Genomic DNA, 18369 nt, shown 5'->3' on the forward strand with positions numbered 1-18369 from the left:
GTGTGTAGGACCTTCCAAAGACTCTGCAAGAATGGTGTTAACAGATGTGTGATATTCGTCTGCAGAATTTAGAACCTGAAGTCAAATGGGAAGTGTGTTCCTCTACTAGCAAAACAATAAGTGATTTTTGGAGTCAGATTTATTTTATGCCATTTCTGCTAAAGTGTCCTTTGGCCATCCAGTATCTACTGGGCTTAAGAAGGAAATGGATTTTGTCTGTGGAACTTTGTCCCACGCTGTGAAACGTCGCAGTATTTTTACCCAATATAAAAATCTGGACTTACAGAGCTGAAGTGTTTTCTCATATAAAACAATTGGTTCCACTAAAGTAATGAAGTCTTGCAAGACTTACTCTTATAAAACTTGGGGTATGGCATTCAGAGGAAATGAAGGCAGTCCCATAACTGCAAAATGGAACTCAATATTTTTTTTTCAGAGGAGCTACTTCCTCCTTTGTAATTTCATTGGAGAATTTTTTATGAAGTGCACATGTGCAGTAAAGGAGAGCAACAATAACCAAGACATTTCTGAAGTCAATCCACAAAGGAATTGGAGATGAACCCTTCTCCGAGAGGAGCAGCTTTTTTAGCACTTGAGGAAGTAAGCAGGCCAGCCCAAGTGCACATTGTAGACAGCAGGAAACCTTCTGAACATACTAGTAGCTGAGCAATGTTCAAATACTGCCTAAAGTATGACTGGTGAAAGCATCTCAGTAGATGGAGAAGAGCAAAGCATGAGGGCCCAGTGATGCCACTGCAGCCCCAGTTGTAGATCCCAAGGAACCGCAGTACAGAAAGTCAGAGGAGAAACTGCAGTGGGGGACAAAGAAGGATTATTTCTGACTTTATTAAGAACAAGTTCCCTACTGGTGATCACTCTGCTAGTTTTTACCATCACGAGGAATGGGAAAAAAAGATTGGGGTCAGGGTGGAGAGAGTCCTTGCTGAATTCACAGCAAGAGGAATCCTGTGCTGGGGGAACTGAAGGGAGGTAACAACCAAGACTTTTAGCAGTGCTTGAACAATTGAACGAAAAGGGCTTGGGTAGGCATAGCCTTCTTCAGACTTACTGTATGCATCCTCAAGAGACACTTAGCATTTGTATCTTCCAGCTCCAAGTAAAAAGCAGAGCAAATAGAAGAAGGTGCGGTTGGCTAATCTATTACCCTGGCAGGGGATTAGATGTGGGCCCAGAGGGATGTTTGTTCTCTCTGAGGGCTTATAGGACAGGAGGCCGTTGAGGTCCTATCAGCAGGTACTAAGGATACGACATCTTATGTCTGCTTCATAGTTGATTTATAGTTTCTCTCTATGTTCCTGTATAGCATTACAAGTTCGTAGCCACGTTTTTCAGAAGGGAGCAGCTTGCTGTCCTCTCTAACCTCTCTCTCAAAAGAGGGTTATTGCCAACATCTGATCAGATCAGGTTGCTAGGGCTTTATGTGGTCAAGTCTTGAAAATGTCAGAAGATGTAGGTTACGGCATCTCTCAAAATGATAAAATCTGTACACATTTACTGAGGGACCCTGGTACAGTTTCTTTTAGTGATGAGGTTACACAGCATCTTTGGGAGATTTCGTTCTTCCAAGAAGTCTTCACATTTTTTTCCAGTAATACATTTTTAGAGATTAAGTTCTGGCAGAAAAAGAATTGGGCATAGGACTGAAAAATTAGTCCTTAAAGCCACATTCAATTTTTCTCCTCCTGATTAATCCAATTGCAAGTAAAAGTTCTGCTAATTTAAAGACCCCAGTTCACTCATTTGTTTTAATGGTGGAGGGGGAAAGCTAAGCCTTGAGAGAAGTGTGAAAAACAGCATATGCAAGTGAAAAGAGATTACTACTGAATCTGACAATCCCAGTTTAGGTCTTAAGGACTGTATATGTCTAAGAATTGAGGGGTTTTTTTTTTAAATAAAACATGTTGCTTATAATGGCATCACACTTCTTAATGTCTCGGGAATGCCATCTTTACTGTTGATGCTGTTTGATGTGACCATGCTTTGCTTCCCTGAGTCTTTGCGCTTTCCACCAGCACAAGTCTGAAGACCGGGAACAGAGCCTGGTCTGTTATTTAAATCTGTTGACACCTGCAAGGTTGCCACTTAAGAGTAGTGTTTTGACTGGTGTGAAAATCGATCCAGTAGATATGGGACTGAAAGTTCCAGCTCATTTCAAATAGGCCACCACCAAGCATTCTCTGAGAATTGTATTTTTTAACATTTTTTAGAAGCTCTCATCAATATCAACCCAATGGATTACACGATGGAACTGAAAGTGATAGACACACGTCTACCTTGCTGGCTTTGTTCTAGTGTTCGCTGACAGATCTGATTTTTGAACTGCTTTTTAAGGAAAGCGCTACTGAACTTAGCTCACTATTTATATGTTATTTGGGTTATGTGTGGATTGTTTGACCTAATCTCAAAAGAGAGAGAGACAGTCAAAATGAATGTCACCGTATGCCTGTTTTGTTCTAGAAGTGCTTAGATTTTGATACTCCTTGAACTCAAAAGAGCAGCCTGTGTCAGCATATTGCTCTTTATTCTTTGTTGTATATTAGATTCTGCTAAGATACTGCATCTGTCTGGTGTTTGTGGGATATTTCTGGTATGAAGAGTACCCAGAATTTTTCTGAGCATTCCTATTTTCTCAGCCATTTCTTATGTATCCCCTGACTTTATCCTATTGAATGTTCAGTGTAGCTTTATGACAACAAAGATGCCATAAGCATTAGCAGTCTTGACCACATTTTAGTCAGCTTCTTTCTCCACCTGAGCTGTTGAGTTGAGATTTTTGGTTATTGCACAACGGCTTTTGGGTTTTTTTAGAGAGAAACATCTAAAATTCATACAAAACTATGGTCATTCAAGGATGAATTGTTGTAATTTGTATATATGGTCCATTGCAGCATGGCAAGCTTAGTCTTTCATGCTACAGTACCATGTTAGTTCCAGGATCTCCTGAAGGATTCCTAAGCTTGCATCTCAGTTATATTCAGAAGTTGGCTTGACTTTAAAATGCTTTTGTGCTATACCTACACACTGACAGCTGTGGTCAGAAACACACCACTGGGATTCAGAGTGTCTGCCAACTTCTTCTTGCCAGCTGTCTGCAATTTTGATTTTCTCGTAGGCACGTGCAGAGCTGCTCTATTGTTAGACTTTTAAATGTCCTTTATGTTGAAGAGGGAGAAATGTAAGCTTCTAATTGGGAGTGTTTTAAAACATCATAGAGGGGTTTGAGCGTGCATCGACTATATTAAACATATTACAGGTACATTTCTTTTATATATATGCATTCTATACACATGTCTAGTTATTTAACTAACTACACATTTAAAATCAATTGTGAAAGTGTATGAGCTTAGCTCCAATGAAATCAGTGGCAAAAAAAATAATGTGCCGTTTTGTACGCTTAAATTATATGAAATGAAGTGGAATACTGTGGTACTGAAGATGCATTAGTGAAAGCTAATTTAAAAGCATGTGTGTTATTGTAAAGATAGGCACAGGCATTGCTAAAAATCTTTATTCTTTGTATGGGTGTCTCAGAAACTAGGATAGGCACACAACATGAAACAGTCTTAAGAAAACATTGTGACCTTCATTATTTTGACTTATGCTTTCTCAGGATAAATCTGTTTACCTGCTTCCTAGAGGACTAAAACATTTGGATTACATTCCAGTGTGATACTTTTTTTTCCTTCAAAGATTCATGGAGTTTTTTAAGCCAGTCTCGTCGTATATTATGCAACCCAAAGACCATGATGAGTCCAGAAGACTCTTTTGCAATATTGTAATGAAAAGTAGTTAACGGAGGCAGAAAAAAACAAGAATGATTTGGTCATTGTAGTTCAGGCACGCTACAAGATTTAGTACAGAAGGAATCTGGGGAGTACGCAGAACTAACATGCATGCCCATTTTCATCACTCTTGCATGGCCATTTCAGTTTTCAGAAAACTGTGAGCTGCTTGATGTGAATATGTGTGGATGCTCTTCAGTTTCTTTGCAGCACGCAGAGAATATTTGCATGTGAAAATCTGCTGTTATAGCTAAAATGAATGAATTTCACTGTCAATGATAAAGCAGGGAAGAAGAAACCAAGTATACTATCAACAGTGTTTGCTGTGTGCCAACCGATCAAAAAGCTCGTCATACACCATATGCCAAGCAATTGGAAACTAAATTTGTGCCATATGCCAAGCAGTTGGAAACTTTGTTCAGTTTTGATGTGGCTATTCTGAAGTAAATGTGCATGAAAAAACATATGCTTTTTGTCAGCGAAATGTGTGACAGTGCCGTTTCCAGACTGTGCCATTCAACTGTGTTAATAAAACTAATATTTGTATTTTTTTGTTGAAGTGTTCCTCATCAGGTGAAAAAAGAATCCTTCCAGAACCCAAAGAAAATTCAGCCAAAACCCACAATCTTCCTCCTTTTTTGTTTTTTAAACGATCTCTTCCTTCCTGGCTCTGTCTAGGCACTGAGTTGTCATTGTCATGCTCAGGTGGGATGCCCATTTTCTGCTGGTTCAAATCCTTATGCGAGTCCAACACTCCAGCTGTGGAAGTACGTATAAAAACAGTGGGCTGACTCCAGAGAGCAAGCGAGGGGGTTTGCCAGGCCGCTCTCACGTGCAAGGCTGTTGTCGCACAACATTCATCAGTCTGTTGCTCCTAATGTTCAGCATGCCATGGACTTGCTTTTTATTTTCTTTCCATAAGGCACTTGTACAACTTTTGCATCGCTCTCGTTTAGAGGGCTGAGCCTGAGACAACTCCGTTGTTAAGTGAATCTCTTTCTCCCGTTGTTCTCTCCGCCAGTGAGTGCCAGTGAACCCGAACCAGAGACAGAGACAGAACCAGAACCAGAGCAGGAGGCTGAGGCCGAGCAGGGAACGGAGACACCCAATGAAATAGAGGCTACAGAGGTGGGACCAGAGAGTGAGGTGGAGCAAGGACCAGAGAGAGAGCCAGAAGAAAGTGCAATACTCAGTGAAAAAGAGAGGCAGAATGAGGAAGTGAATGAAAAAGACAACTGCTCTGCATCCAGCATATCCTCAGCAAGCAGCACTTTAGAGAGGGAAGAGAGAGAGGACAAGTTAACCAGTGACAATGAAACTGGTAAAGTGAAGCTTTTTCAATAATGAAGGGTTTCTGGTGGAAAAAAAAAATGTTACATTAACAGCTCTGTTATTGTGTTAATTGGCTAACAAACCCTTTGCGCCTATCTAAGACTTTCTTCACCATGGCCAAGTCTGATCTACTCTCTGCTTGGAAATCCATAGACTTTGATGGGGTTTCTATGTTTGAGGGACAGTAGGGCATTGATGAAATGAGGTTTCCTTTGACTCAAGACCATTTTCTTCCCCTAAGATTAATATACTAACTATTGAATCATCATGTTGCAGCAACATGTATTTCTAGCTCCCTGAAAATTTATTTGGGTTTTCTACACGTAAAACAATGAGATTGAGGGGTCATGCTGACATGATTTGTCATGAGATACGAGATACCTTTTCTCATCCTTTTAGTGGAAGATGAACAATGAGGGCTGTGATGGTTTTTCCTTCCCTCTGGTTCTCCTGTCTTGGTTAGGCTTCAGAAAACAGAGAGAGATACACAGGACCTGCTGTAGGTAGGTCTGGACTGTGGCCATCTTTAGCTCATGTGGAGGAGGCACATGAAATAGACGTGTCTGGAAAAGACCAGCTCTGGAGTGACCAGTAGTTCTGGTCAGATATGTCACCAGACACCTGTAAAGGCCCAGTGTGGAAAACACGTTAAGAAACGGTTTTCTGCTTGGAGAGATAATGACAACCAGAGCTTGTCATGCAGCCCAGGCAGGGAGGGAGTAAAAAGCAAATTTTGACCTTTGTTCATTAATTACTCTTTTCCCCTTTCTATAGTGACATAAATGAATGTAATGTAATTAGGGCATTTGGTTCCCAAGTTTTCATAGGGCTGAACAGTGGAGTGCGTTGTCCTAAGTTTTCTAAATTCTAGATAAGAAAACAAGAATAGTGTCAGAGTATGAAATAGTCTTGCTCTTTCCTGACAGAAGAGGGATAACTCTGAATCACAAGGGTTACCTCACAGAGCTCAACTTTCAGATTGTACTGTTTGTGCTTAAACCTTATCACTTTTTTTATGGGAAGCATTCAGGTAATTTTATTCTAAATCTAAGAGCTATCTTCTTTTCAACCAGCACAGAGATTGAGTTACTTAGAATGCTATTGTACTCTTAAAGAATGTAGATGGATATGTATGTAGGAAAGGGAGAGGGGAGGTATGACAGATGAAGGATGTCGTTACACTATGGCATAGTCCAAGACAGTCTAAGTGCAAGTAAAGGAGAACAGGTTACAGATTTTTTTCCCCCTCATCTTGTCTGTTACCAGTCTAATGGAGTGCTTATGTACTTTCTGGTTTTTTGTTAGAAGCTAAGAAACGTACCCTGTTATTGAAAAATCAACATCTTAAAATTGACCTATGTTACCAGTAGCCCCAAGATTTTTTAGGTTGTGCGAGGTAGGAGGTTCATGTAGTGAGTTGTTTGCTCTCTAGTAGGTGAGGAGATTTGGAAAGCAAACAAGAGCACTTTCTCCAGCAGTTCCCACATTCCCAACAAACAGTTTGCCATTTATGAGGTGGCCATCTTGGTGAATTTGTCTTCCAGCAAGTCTTGTTCCTCCAATGGTATTTCAAAGCTTCACCTGTGGAGAGGAGGGCAGAAGAGGCCACCAAAGTAGCCAGAGTCTTCCCAGCAATAATTTTTGATCAGCTAGGGAAGATGGAGGCAGACTTCGGGAGCCAAAATTGGAGATTGTGTCTGGGGGAATTCTAATGAGCAGTTTTGCAAAGGGATTAAATCCTGGAGGATCCCAGCTGGTGAAACTGAGAGCGGGTGGGTCATGTGGGATTTGTAGGAGAGATCCTGGGAGCAGTCGTGAACATCTTTGAAGGAAAGGCTGAGAGTAGGGGTAAATCCTCTGTGGGGCCTCAGCTGGTTAAAATCTATGGTGTAGGGAAGGAGTTGTCTAGTCATGTTGTCTAGTGACACTACCTCAGAGACAAGTCTGAGAGACTACCTCAGGTGACAAATCTTGGTGAGAAAGCAATAGCATGGATAAAGTCTCAGGAAAAATAAACAGGTAATGGAAGTAGTCAAGCCTCCTGCAGAAAAGTAGAAGGAAACAGTTTTGGAGGTCGTATCCATTGCTGAAAAAAATGTCTTTCCTTTGTCTGGAATTAAACCTCTGGGCTCATTTTGAAATGTGGTTTAGAGGTTGATCTGAATAGGGGTGGGAGTCATTACTGCCCAGATGCTTTGTGCTCTGAGACATGTCCTACATTTTAACGTGGTCTTACTTTTAAGAGGTGGGGGGGAAGTTATGGGGCCCTGGATGGGGATCTCACTGAGGGGACACCTCAGAGCACAGGGTTAGCTGTCATGGTAAGAAAAAAACTCCATTGACGAAAGAAGTCATGAAAGATGTTTAAAACTCTTAAGTATTGAAAAAGGTGGGAGCGTAAGGGGAGAAACAGAGATAAAATGGAAGTTTAAAAGAAAGGGCAACTGACAGGTATAAAAGAAAATCTTTAAACACAAGGGGACAAAAGGATTTGATTGCCTAGCAGTCAAAATAAAATGTGTTTAAGAAATAGAGTCTATAAAAAATATATTAATAAAATGTGTAAAGACTATGGGGAACAGAAGGAATCCTGTACAGGAAATACAGTAAGTGTGAAGAATTATCCGATGCCGGCTGGAAAAAGAAACACCATAATTTTTAGACACGTTATCCACAATGGTTAGCAGTCTCATATTCAGAGAAATGTAGTCAAAGAGTTGCTTACATCATTTATTTTTACAATTTCACTGTTATAGTTTGTTATTTATGGTGCTGTCTCAAACATGTTATTTTGTAGATTATTGTTGAGAAAAGCAGTAGTCAGAAAGATGAAGCTTCATTACAGTGACATGTTAAATGGTTGTGATGTGGAAAGAAGGCCATTAGGCTTTCAGGGGCATCATATATTACGGGGAGCGTAACAGTGGTTGATGAGCAGCGTTTTGAAATATCTTTTATAAAGGTGCTCATATTCCTAGAAATAGCTTTAGAAGTCTTGCTTATGCTTATACTACTGAGTTGCCCTGAGAGCTGCACCCTGGGTATGCAACCTGCTCTGGGATTCAAATAGTCCATGTTGTAAAGATGACCCAGGTATCCAGCCTGGAGGTCTGAAGAACAGTCAACTGTGAAACCTGTCCTCCCCTAGCCAGCTGGGAGGGAGGAGGAGGAGGAGGAGGAGAAGGAAGCAGTTGCATGTTCACCCTGTCATCAGCCAGGGAAGATTCCTTTTATAACGAAGTTTTGCTGGGGTGGTTCCAGTTTATGGCCAGGTGAAAAGTAGGATGATAACCTATTTTGTGCCATTGTCATGATATTTAAGCCCCGTTCTGGAATACTAAAGGTTCTGAGCATTTATGCACTGTATAAATGAGCTGGGGTAGTAACTACAAAGTGAAACCCGACAGATTTCAGGAGAAACCTGAAAATCCTGACAGTTATATAGTCCCTCACAAGCTAGTCCCTCACGAGAATTACTCCCAGCCCACCAAGGTTGGGCCATATACCAGCACTGTCACCTATTTCAAAATTTTCTACTGCTTGCCCAGTTTCAGACTAATTGTGCATGTGTGTCCCCCAAATTTTTTTCTGGTGGGTTGAAGATTGTTCTTGGTGCTCTGGTTCCCTCCCCTTGACTCTTCCCATCTGTGCGTGTGTGTGATTGCAGGTCCATGGTCGCAGACCATTCAGGATGCTGGTGTGAATGAGCAGTGCAGCAACATCCTCAACAACAAGCGGTTTATGCTGGACATGTTGTATGCGCATAACAAAAAGCCCAAGGATGAAGAGGAGAAGGAGCTGGAGGCGAAGGAGGAAAAGAAGGAGACGGAGGAAAGCGAGGAGTCACTCACTAGCCTAGCCAGTAGGATCTCTATCCTTCAGGCCACAAAGCAGGCCAAAGACGAAAGTGTCAAAAAGATGGAGATCGGAAATCTGGACAACCAAGGCAGCGTGAAAGCCTTTGCAGAAAAATTCAACAGTGGTGAGCTGGCCAAGGGGACAGCCATGCCTGAAGATGAAATCAGTGAACAGGTCCCTGAGAAAACACCAGCACAGCCAAAGAAGGAATCTGACTACATCTGGGATCAGCTCATGGCTAATCCTAGAGAACTTAAAATCAAAGACATGGATTTTACGGACTTGGGGGAGGAGGATGATGTAGATGTGTTGGACATGGATATGGGTCCTGGGGACTCCCTTGTTCCCCCTCCTCCACCTCCACCTTCTTTTCTGGGTTTGCCTCCTCCACCACCTCCCCCGCTGTTTGGATGCCCACCTCCACCTCCACCCTCTGCTAATTTATTGGCTCCTCCTCCACTGTTCAGCTCTCCTCAGGGTTTAGGGTCACCCCAGGTTTCTAGGGGTCAGCCAGCATTTATAAAGAAGAAGAAAACCATCCGTCTGTTCTGGAACGAGGTACGGCCATTTGAGTGGCAGTGTAAAAACAACAAACGCTGCAGAGAATTCCTGTGGTCGAAACTGGAACCCATTAAGGTGGACACTTCCAAACTGGAGCATCTCTTTGAGTCTAAATCCAAGGAACTGCCTGTCACGAAGGTACAGCTCATATTCAGCTTGCTATTATTTTGCTATTGTATTGGTATTCATTCTGACTTAGATCTGGGTGATTTATGTTGTTTATATGAAAACAGTGGAAATTACTGGATGTGTTTCTAGCTTGGCCTATGACGGAAGATATTCCATGGCCTGAAACTGGGAGATGAGGCTAGGGTGGTGTACGTGCCAAGCTGCCCTCTTATCTCAGGTCTACTGGTTTTGGGATATCACTTCAGGTGGGGAACACCAACAAATTTTACATTAGGTTGTTGGTAGCTGACTGCCAAACTAGGTACTGAAATGTGAAATATTTTCTGTTACATTCATATAAAGGTCACGAGGTGATGATTCATATTTGTGTATTTGACAGTTTTTCACTTGGTCATATTTTCCTAATCATTATGTGGAAAGGTTAGAGTATCAGACTGGGTCTGCTGCAAAGAGCCTACACACGTGCTTTGTTCTGAAGGATCGATTTATCAGCTGGACCAAGTTTACAGCTAAACTCTGCAGGGGTGTTGGGATTTTGTTTTACACTGGTGAACAGGCCTATTTTAAATCCTTAATTTGTACAATGTGGCTATCCAAATTTTAGTATAGAAGCTGGCACAGGAAATACCTCTGTAACTAGGATTCCCTTTTCCTTAGGAGCATTGTCATAAAATAAATTCACAAAGGCTGGTGACATGGCTGTTTAACATTAGACTCGACAACAAAAGGAAGTCTTTTATAGTTACATTTAGTAGGAATTTGAAGTAGCATTAAAAAAGTTATTAGCTCGAACATTTGTTTTTCGTGGCTACATAAACTCTTTTTCTTCTAAGCAGAATAATTGGTACCAGGGAAACAATGTTTTTTTCCAGTTAAAATGCTAGTAAAAGATGTCCATCTCTCTTAAATAAATCATGTGTGTGTTTTCTATGTATGCCTATATGTTTTATAGTGACATAAAAACCAGTCAGTACCTTGAATATTTTACTTCTCTTTGGCTGGCAAAAGTTGTTATATATACTATATATCATATATATTATTGTTTGCTCTTAATCTGGGGAGACTGGATGTCTCACGTTGAAAGTTCTCTGCATCACTTGTTTGGGTTATTAACTCAAAATTTTCTAATAGTCATTCTTGCTGTTCTTGGCCAAATGTAAACATTGTAATTTGAACAATCAAGCCCTGATTAAGTACCTAGCAAACAACAGGTACGTAAATACATGGCTGGTGTAGATCCTGCCATTGCTGTTCTTAACTGAATTTTTTGTGACACAGATGCATGTAGATCTGAAACGTATGGCGTAGCAGCTCTAAAAACACATTCAGCTGATCGTTCATTTGGGCAATGCTGAGATTAATTTCTCTCTCTTAATTCCTTTTCTGCTGAGGGAGGAATGCTGGTGACGTCGTGGTGTGTTACTCCTCATCTCTCTCCCTGTAAATACAAATCTGCCACAGATGATTCATAGGTGGAAGGAATGAGAGCGTTTTCTTAGATTCATAAAACATTTAATTCCTCGAATTGATTGTGGAATTATGACATATTTGCCATTTCCAAACTTTAGCTTTGTGTTAAATGCCAGTATTCTAATGGATCAGTCTGGCTGATTCTTAATCTTCTATTCTCACCAAAAAATTTTTGATAAAATGTTGAACTATTGGAATTTTGACTTGTTTATTTATCCAGTCATTTACCATGCACGTTCCCAAACTACCTTTGGCCATTTTCCCCCCGCTCCCCTCACGCTTGCTTCCCAAACCTGCCTGGGCTGCCTGGTGCTTTGGCACAGCTTTTGGCTTCTGGCTGGAAGATGAGTGAGCAGGTTTCTTTGAAATTAGTGCAAGTCTGAGGAATGATTTAGGTGGCTGCTTTCCTCTTGGAGACTAATAACTGCTCTCTGCATGAGACGTTATACTTTTGGCTCTCTTTCCACCCCATCCCATAACACAGGCATAGAAGTCTCATTGTCTCTGTAGAGAAGACAGTGGTGACCAAGGAGTACCGTAGTGGAGGTCTACTCAGACTTCTGAGACTCCTGCCTGGTTTTGGTGGATACCAGCAAATTTTCTGGAGTAGGAATGGTCCTTAGATCAAATGAGAGTGGGAGTAATTAAGCAGACCGCTGAATCCGTAAAAGACTTGAGGTTTGGTACGAAGATTGCACTCAAATTAGGATAGCTCTCGCTTTTTCCAGACTGCTTGGTTTATTTCCAGGGAGTACATTCCCCGTTGTGTCTCGTTTCTCCTGTCCAATGGCTGCAATCCAAAACAGGTTTATTCTATAATATTGTAAAGTCTGACTCACAGCTCAGTTGGTTCAGCTGAAAAGAAAAAGCACGGAGCAACAAATCAAAAGTCAAACCTCCAGATTTCATAGCAATAGATGGAAGCAGGTGCATGGAAAAGGAACAGTCCAGAAGGATGAGAGGAAAAGCGAAGTCAGGGTGTGTAGGGGGGAGCTTGGCTCTATCTTGTGCGTATGCTCTTTCATACAGCTGTAACCAATTTTACTCCAGTTTCTAATCCTTCACTGTGATTTCCACAACACACAGCTATAAACAGCTACTTCCTGGCTCATGAGAAGTTTTTCATTAAACACAATAGACTGCAATAAAATAAAGTGGATTTTAAATTGTAGGGTATAATATGGGAGTTTGGGGGGAAAGGCTGGGAGGGGAGATTCTTGATTTTAGGAGAACTTCTGCCACTCTGGACAACTTGCACATTGGTTATAGTTAGTGGAGCACCTTCAGTTGCAGAGCGTTTATTTTCTGGCATAGAGGACCACAACATTCTGTTTGGGAATAGAACAAGAATGATCAGGTATCCCCTCCAGGCCAGTGTAGAATTTCTTTCCTTCTCACTCCGCCAAACAAAGCAGGTATTTTGGCAGAGCACTTCAAAGTGTTTATTTTTCTGTGAAGAGAAATGAAAACACACAGACACTACTGAACCAAATGCTTCAGCCCTTCTGCCATCCACTTGGTTCTGCGTGTCATTTGAAAGTATTATTCTGCTGACTCATCTGTACCGTGTGGGATACAGTGATGCATCATGTGCCCACAGACATAAAAACTAGTAGGACTGAAAAATTAGGGAATGTGTTTTCACGTACACGTGTATATACATGCCTTTTTAAAACATTTGTTGCAATTTGAATAAATGCCAAGGCAAGCCATAAATGTGGACCAGAATTTCTGAAAAAAAAAAAATAATAAAAAAAAAATATATATATGCATCCTGGACAAACTCAGCGGTAGCTGAGTGATTCCATTTTAAATCCCCAGTGCTAAATCCTTGCTAATTGAGATAGACATTAAAAAAAAGTCCATCTCGCTATTAAGGGATTGGCCCTTTTTTTTTTTTCTGTACTACTGATGCAGGTTGTTCTACAAATTTAAATGCAGGAGATACTTCTGACTTGATGCTCATATATAATTACTTATATGATCACTGGAATTAATTAAAGAAAAGAGGCATTTTTTAGACTATGTGCTCATCAGACCACAAATCACCTTCTGTGGGATGGTAACAGTTTTTGAATAACCTGTCTGGACTACACAGCCTTCAATAGAGGCAACAGAATCTGGCCAGTTAGGTCTTGTAAAGATCAAATTCACTGTAGTTGTTAATGTATTGCAGGAACGTTTGCTTCCCACAAATTATACCACCTGATATATTTATATTTTATAATTTTTGTTATTTACATTTAATAATGTAATAGTCAGAAGTTCAGGGCTTACGTTACACAGTGACACATTAAAATATAAAATCAAGTGCATTAGTGCATGGTTCCCTCAAGCATTTGAAGTCATTCTCTGTTAATGACCTTATAAAGCAGTCTGAAAGTCACCTAATATTGCAATAGAAATTAATAGTTGTAGCGTATTTTAACAGTCAGACACTTATACACGTGCAATTTCATTGCAGACGAAAAGGAATTCTTTTCCTAGCAGTAGGGTAATAAAGTTCATGGTAGTAAAATCTGTCTTCATCCTTTTATTCATTTGGAAAGGATTTCTTTGTAACTCAGCCATCGTCCCCAAAATGGACATAAATCTCTTCTGCCCCTGTTTTTGAAAAGAGTTACTTACCCCAGATTTTTGTACCCCATGTGCAGTTATAGCTCTGGAAAATACCCACGTGCTCACATCCCCTATACGGCTCATCTGTCTCTTGTAACTCATTGCTAAGGAGCAAGCGCACTGGTGCAATCGCAGTCATCCCAGCGGTTAGCATCATGCGTCCCCCAAATGAATACGTCTCTCTTGTCAAACTTAGGAGCCTAAAAACGGAGCTCACTTACCCTCACCGCATGTGGGAAGCCTAAATTTAACTCCTTTCCCCCAGCCTTTTCCCTTCTGCTTAAATTCTTTGGAGCTGTGTAATTCCATGCTGCCGAGGACAAGGTAAAAAGTGGTGGTTTAAAAAAGGCTCAGTGCGATACAGACTCAAGAGGAAGCACAGACTCTGGTGAGCTCCGCTTGTTTTTATGTGGTCTTGGCCACTAACTGTGGTCCTGAAAATGTGATTAATGGCCCTGGAAATAAAAATGACTGCTTTAAAGGAGAAGCTGCATCTCAGATCCTTCAGGTAGCTCCATAAGAAAAAGAGGACTCTGTTACTCAAAGAAGGGAAAGTTCAAGAAGGCTTCAGGGATGCTTTTAAGGTGTTAGAAGAGAGCAGTTCTGACAGAAGTGACGTATAAAAATTGAAAACAAATGTTATCTTTGCTTTCCTAAAATTTATCCTGTTTACTGCAAAATAGGTGTTTCTTTTTAAGTTAAAAAAAAACCCAAAAAACTCTTACAGCTTTCACAGATCATAAACATATGGTGGTCCCCAACTCCTGTAAACTGCACTTGCCTTCGCTCTCATCTGCACACAGAAGTTGCATCCTGCCACATTAATCGTGTTGGTATGATGAAAGGGCTGCGGTGCCGCGTGCGTGCTGGGGCGGGTGGGCGGGCATACCTCCTCCTGCGCAGGCAAGGAGCTGAGCTGTGCCAGAAAGGAGGCATCTTTGTAATGATACAACTGCATTCCCATTATGGGCTGACCCACAGCTGGAGGTACTTTGATAAAATCGAATTTACTAACTTAGTTCTTTCAATGCAGAAGCAGCGTGCAGACCTGGCAGGAGGGCATTTTTTTGACTCAGTGGTGGCTGTGGTGCAGACCCAAAGGATGTGGAGAAGAAAGCTTTGTGGTCTAAAAAGCAATCCCGAGCATAGATCGAGACTTGGGGCAGTTAAGAGCCTTCTCCAAATCTCTTGGCTTTCCCCCAAATCCACAAGAGATGCAAGAGGCACTACTGCTGTAGGCAACAGGGATGATTCCCTGTTCTGAGCAGTTGTGTGGGCTGCCACACTGCAGCCTGGGAAAGAGGGATTGCTTAGTCTCTCTCTTTGCCACTTTGAGGTGCATCAGTGCTAAGGCTGCTGCTGCCAGAGCTGCTAAACACAGCCCAGATAACAGGCTCTCCAGGGAGGTCACAGTCACATCTCTGCAGCCTGGGCCTTGCTGAAACGTGGGTTTGTACACCTTGGAGCATGTCTGTGCCTGCTTCCATCAACGTGCCGGTCTTCTCCCTGCACTCCTGTGCTTGACAGCATCCCTCATCCCATCTCTGATAGGGCAAAGGAGAAGGGCAAACAGAGGAAACGTATTTCCAAAGTTCATGTGTATGGACAGGGAGGAAAATAACCCTGCGTATGAGGAGCGGAGTCCTCTCCTCTTGCAGCTGCTTGGTATATGACATAACGTAGTTGCCAAAGAGACACCTTCTAGCATGGGATAATGAGAGAGAGAGAGGCATGCTGGGAGATAAAAGCAAAGCCCATGTTTAGCACTGCATTATGCCATATAAATGGTTTGTGAGTCACCTTGCCTAGTTGGTTCACATTTTGCCACTATGATGATGGGGAGAGAGAGGAAGAAATTTCTTGGATCTTCTCTAGAATGAAATTTAAAGCCTATGTTGTTAGTTCTTTGTGCTTTTATAATTATTTATACTGTAGTTTATACTGGAGGTAAGACCCAAATGTTACGTCTAGTCTCAAGTAAAACTTCAGAAAATGCATAAGGGTTGAAATTGTTCTGCACTTGTGAAGGGCTTGATGGACATATCATGAGCAGCAGGGTAGAATACCCTTCCTCTGGCAACCAGAGGTCAGAAAACTGTGCCAGTGTCTCCAGACAGGCCTTCACACTTCCTTTGCCAGTGCCCAAGGTGGATTTATAACACAGGAGAGTGCTGGCGGGCAGGTGGGAACCACCCTGTCCATTTCCCAGACAGCCACACAGGAGAGGGTCGGTGGCCTCTCCGGGTTGAGGCATCCAAGGGGAATGGAGCCCTGGAGCCCGTCAGCGCCCAGCTGCTGCCTCGCCAGCCCTGTGCCGGCTGGTCCTGCCGCACAGCAGAGCTCTCCCCTGGGAAAGACAGCTACAGGGTATTTTTCAGACCAACTCCTGCCCCGAACTGCAGCGTTCCCAGCCCTCGCGGGGACTCCTGTGTCTCAGGCAAGCTCAGCTTTGCACGGCATCTGAGAACACGTTCAGCTCTCTGGTTAAATCCTGGCAGCTCATGCTGATACCAGCAAGAATATGGTACAAGAGTTCAGCTTTCTTGGATGACTATAAATGAATTAGATTTACATTCAGTGTCAGCACCCTTGAGTAGGGGAAGTCATTAGTGAAAGGAGTGACTTTTTCTTCATAAAACAGGCTGGAGAAATAATGTTCTTGTTGTCTTCTTTACCAAGAAAACTGCTGCAGATGGGAAGCGACAGGAGATCATTGTGTTAGACTCAAAACGAAGCAACGCTATTAATATTGGCTTGACTGTGTTGCCCCCTCCCCGGACTATCAAGACTGCTATTTTGAACTTTGACGAATATGCCTTAAACAAGGAAGGAATAGAGGTAAGAAAGAATAGTCAATGTCTTCAAGTCTGCATTTTCAATGTTTCCTTTTTTTCGATGTTGCACATGGTACAGACCAGACTTTTAATGACAGAAGGAAAAGGGAATGTGTTATATCACGACTGAGTGTTGAAACTCATCGACTCAATGTAGTGTGCTCAGAAGCACGTCGTGTTCCCCTGAGGTTGGGCATGCTCAGGAAATGTGGATTCTCTGCTTGCTTTGTTACTAAGTTTGAGTAACAATGGTGTTAATTCCTGTCAAGATTTTCAAAGTATTGTCTGTTCCTCCAAAGCTTGACTGGCATATTGTGTGTAGCAAGAATAGGCACTGCGTTACTAGGGCTGATGTAACTGGTACAGGGTTTAATAAAGTTCATGCCCAGCTAGCTGTTGGAGTCACTCTAGATTGTATATCTAATGGAAAACAAATACAGTGACTAGCTCTGCTCAAAATAGCATTTCTGTGTTACTGTTGTTTGAAGAAAAGCAGTTGGTATAAAGATTACAGATGATGTAATTTTTACCATTACATGTTGGACTTTGCAGATATTCCTACCGAGATCCAAGATGAGCTCTGTTTGTTATATTTTTTTATCAAAACACTTTTCTTCTGTGAAGTGTAAAAGAAGCCTGCTGCTCCCCCTGTTTTTTTTCATTGTGGTTGTATTCATTTCAGATGTTTTCTTTTTTTTGAATAAGCCTGTATCATCTAGTAAGAGTAACCTGCACAACTGCAAGTCTCAACCAGTGGCTGAGCTGCAGAGGTCATGTAGTGATTCACAGTCACCTTTCAGTGGTTTGGCGCTGTGTTTCATGATTTCCCCCTTTCCACCTTCTCTGTGCTGACTATAGAAGAAAATGAGAAAAGCTGGCTGGAAGGGAAATAGAGTTGCCAACAGTTACACGCGAAAGAAATACTTGAGGCAAAATATCGTTCTAACTAGAGGCAAGGCCTGATTTATCCCTATTAGAATACAGTTTCTTCCCAAGGCTGTATTACTTATTTGCTATATACATACCTTACTTATATTATGAAGGTGACAAATAAGGCTAAACCAGTAATTTTTCATAACCCAGCCCATGTACTCACCACTGCAGTTTGCAGTACTAAGCTTTAAAATGTTGGAGAGAAATACTCCTCCAGCCAAGCCCAACTCACAGACCGCCAGTTAGATCTCAGCGCTGTAGGCAGTGTTTCCATACAAAGTGCAACATAAAATGGCTGATAAAGAAGGACGCATCTTCATTATCTTCCACGTATCATCTCCTTTGAATTGTGTCCTTCTCTGGCACGCTTAAGGGAAGTTCAGCTGCTCTGCACAACTCACCCTTTCCAGTGCCAACATCTGTAGCTGGGCTGCCCATCTGCCAGCCACCTGTGGTGGTGTCCACAGTTCTGAGTGCCTTGTACCACCACACCCTCCCTTGGGTGGCCTTTCCATTAGCTGCCAGAAACCCATAATTTCACTGAAAATATATATGCAGGTAACTTTCAAGTTGAAGAATTCAGAAACCAGGAAATGATACGCTGTTGTCATACTTGCCCAGTGCTAAAGAAAGTAGGATTTCTGAGTTCTGTGTCCACAGCTTGAAGTTAAGGATGTGCGTAATCCTGATGTGATCATTCAGATATTTAAAATCAAGAGAAAAAGGGTAAGGGGAGCAGAGCCCAGGTACTTTGCACTTTGAGGGATGAAGCCTTCATTGGTTGGGAAGGATGATGTTCATGGAGAAAAGAGCTTTTTTTTCTCAATGTT

At 41.8% G+C, this 18369-nt stretch overlaps 1 protein-coding gene across 11 annotated transcripts in view; it reads left to right on the forward strand.

The window, feature by feature from the left end:
- Positions 1-18369, forward strand: part of FHOD3 (formin homology 2 domain containing 3) — a 399793-nt gene that overhangs the window by 326669 nt on the left and 54755 nt on the right. For all 11 annotated transcript variants that reach the window (XM_074576320.1, XM_074576316.1, XM_074576317.1 and 8 more), the window contains 3 exons: positions 4825-5124; positions 8803-9692; positions 16452-16610. In XM_074576320.1, the coding sequence (XP_074432421.1) occupies positions 4825-5124; positions 8803-9692; positions 16452-16610 (1349 nt within the window). The remainder of the gene's footprint in view (positions 1-4824; positions 5125-8802; positions 9693-16451; positions 16611-18369) is intronic.

The sequence above is a fragment of the Larus michahellis genome, chromosome 2 (assembly GCF_964199755.1).
Source record: "Larus michahellis chromosome 2, bLarMic1.1, whole genome shotgun sequence".
In the NCBI taxonomy this organism is placed as follows: Eukaryota; Metazoa; Chordata; class Aves; order Charadriiformes; family Laridae; genus Larus; species Larus michahellis.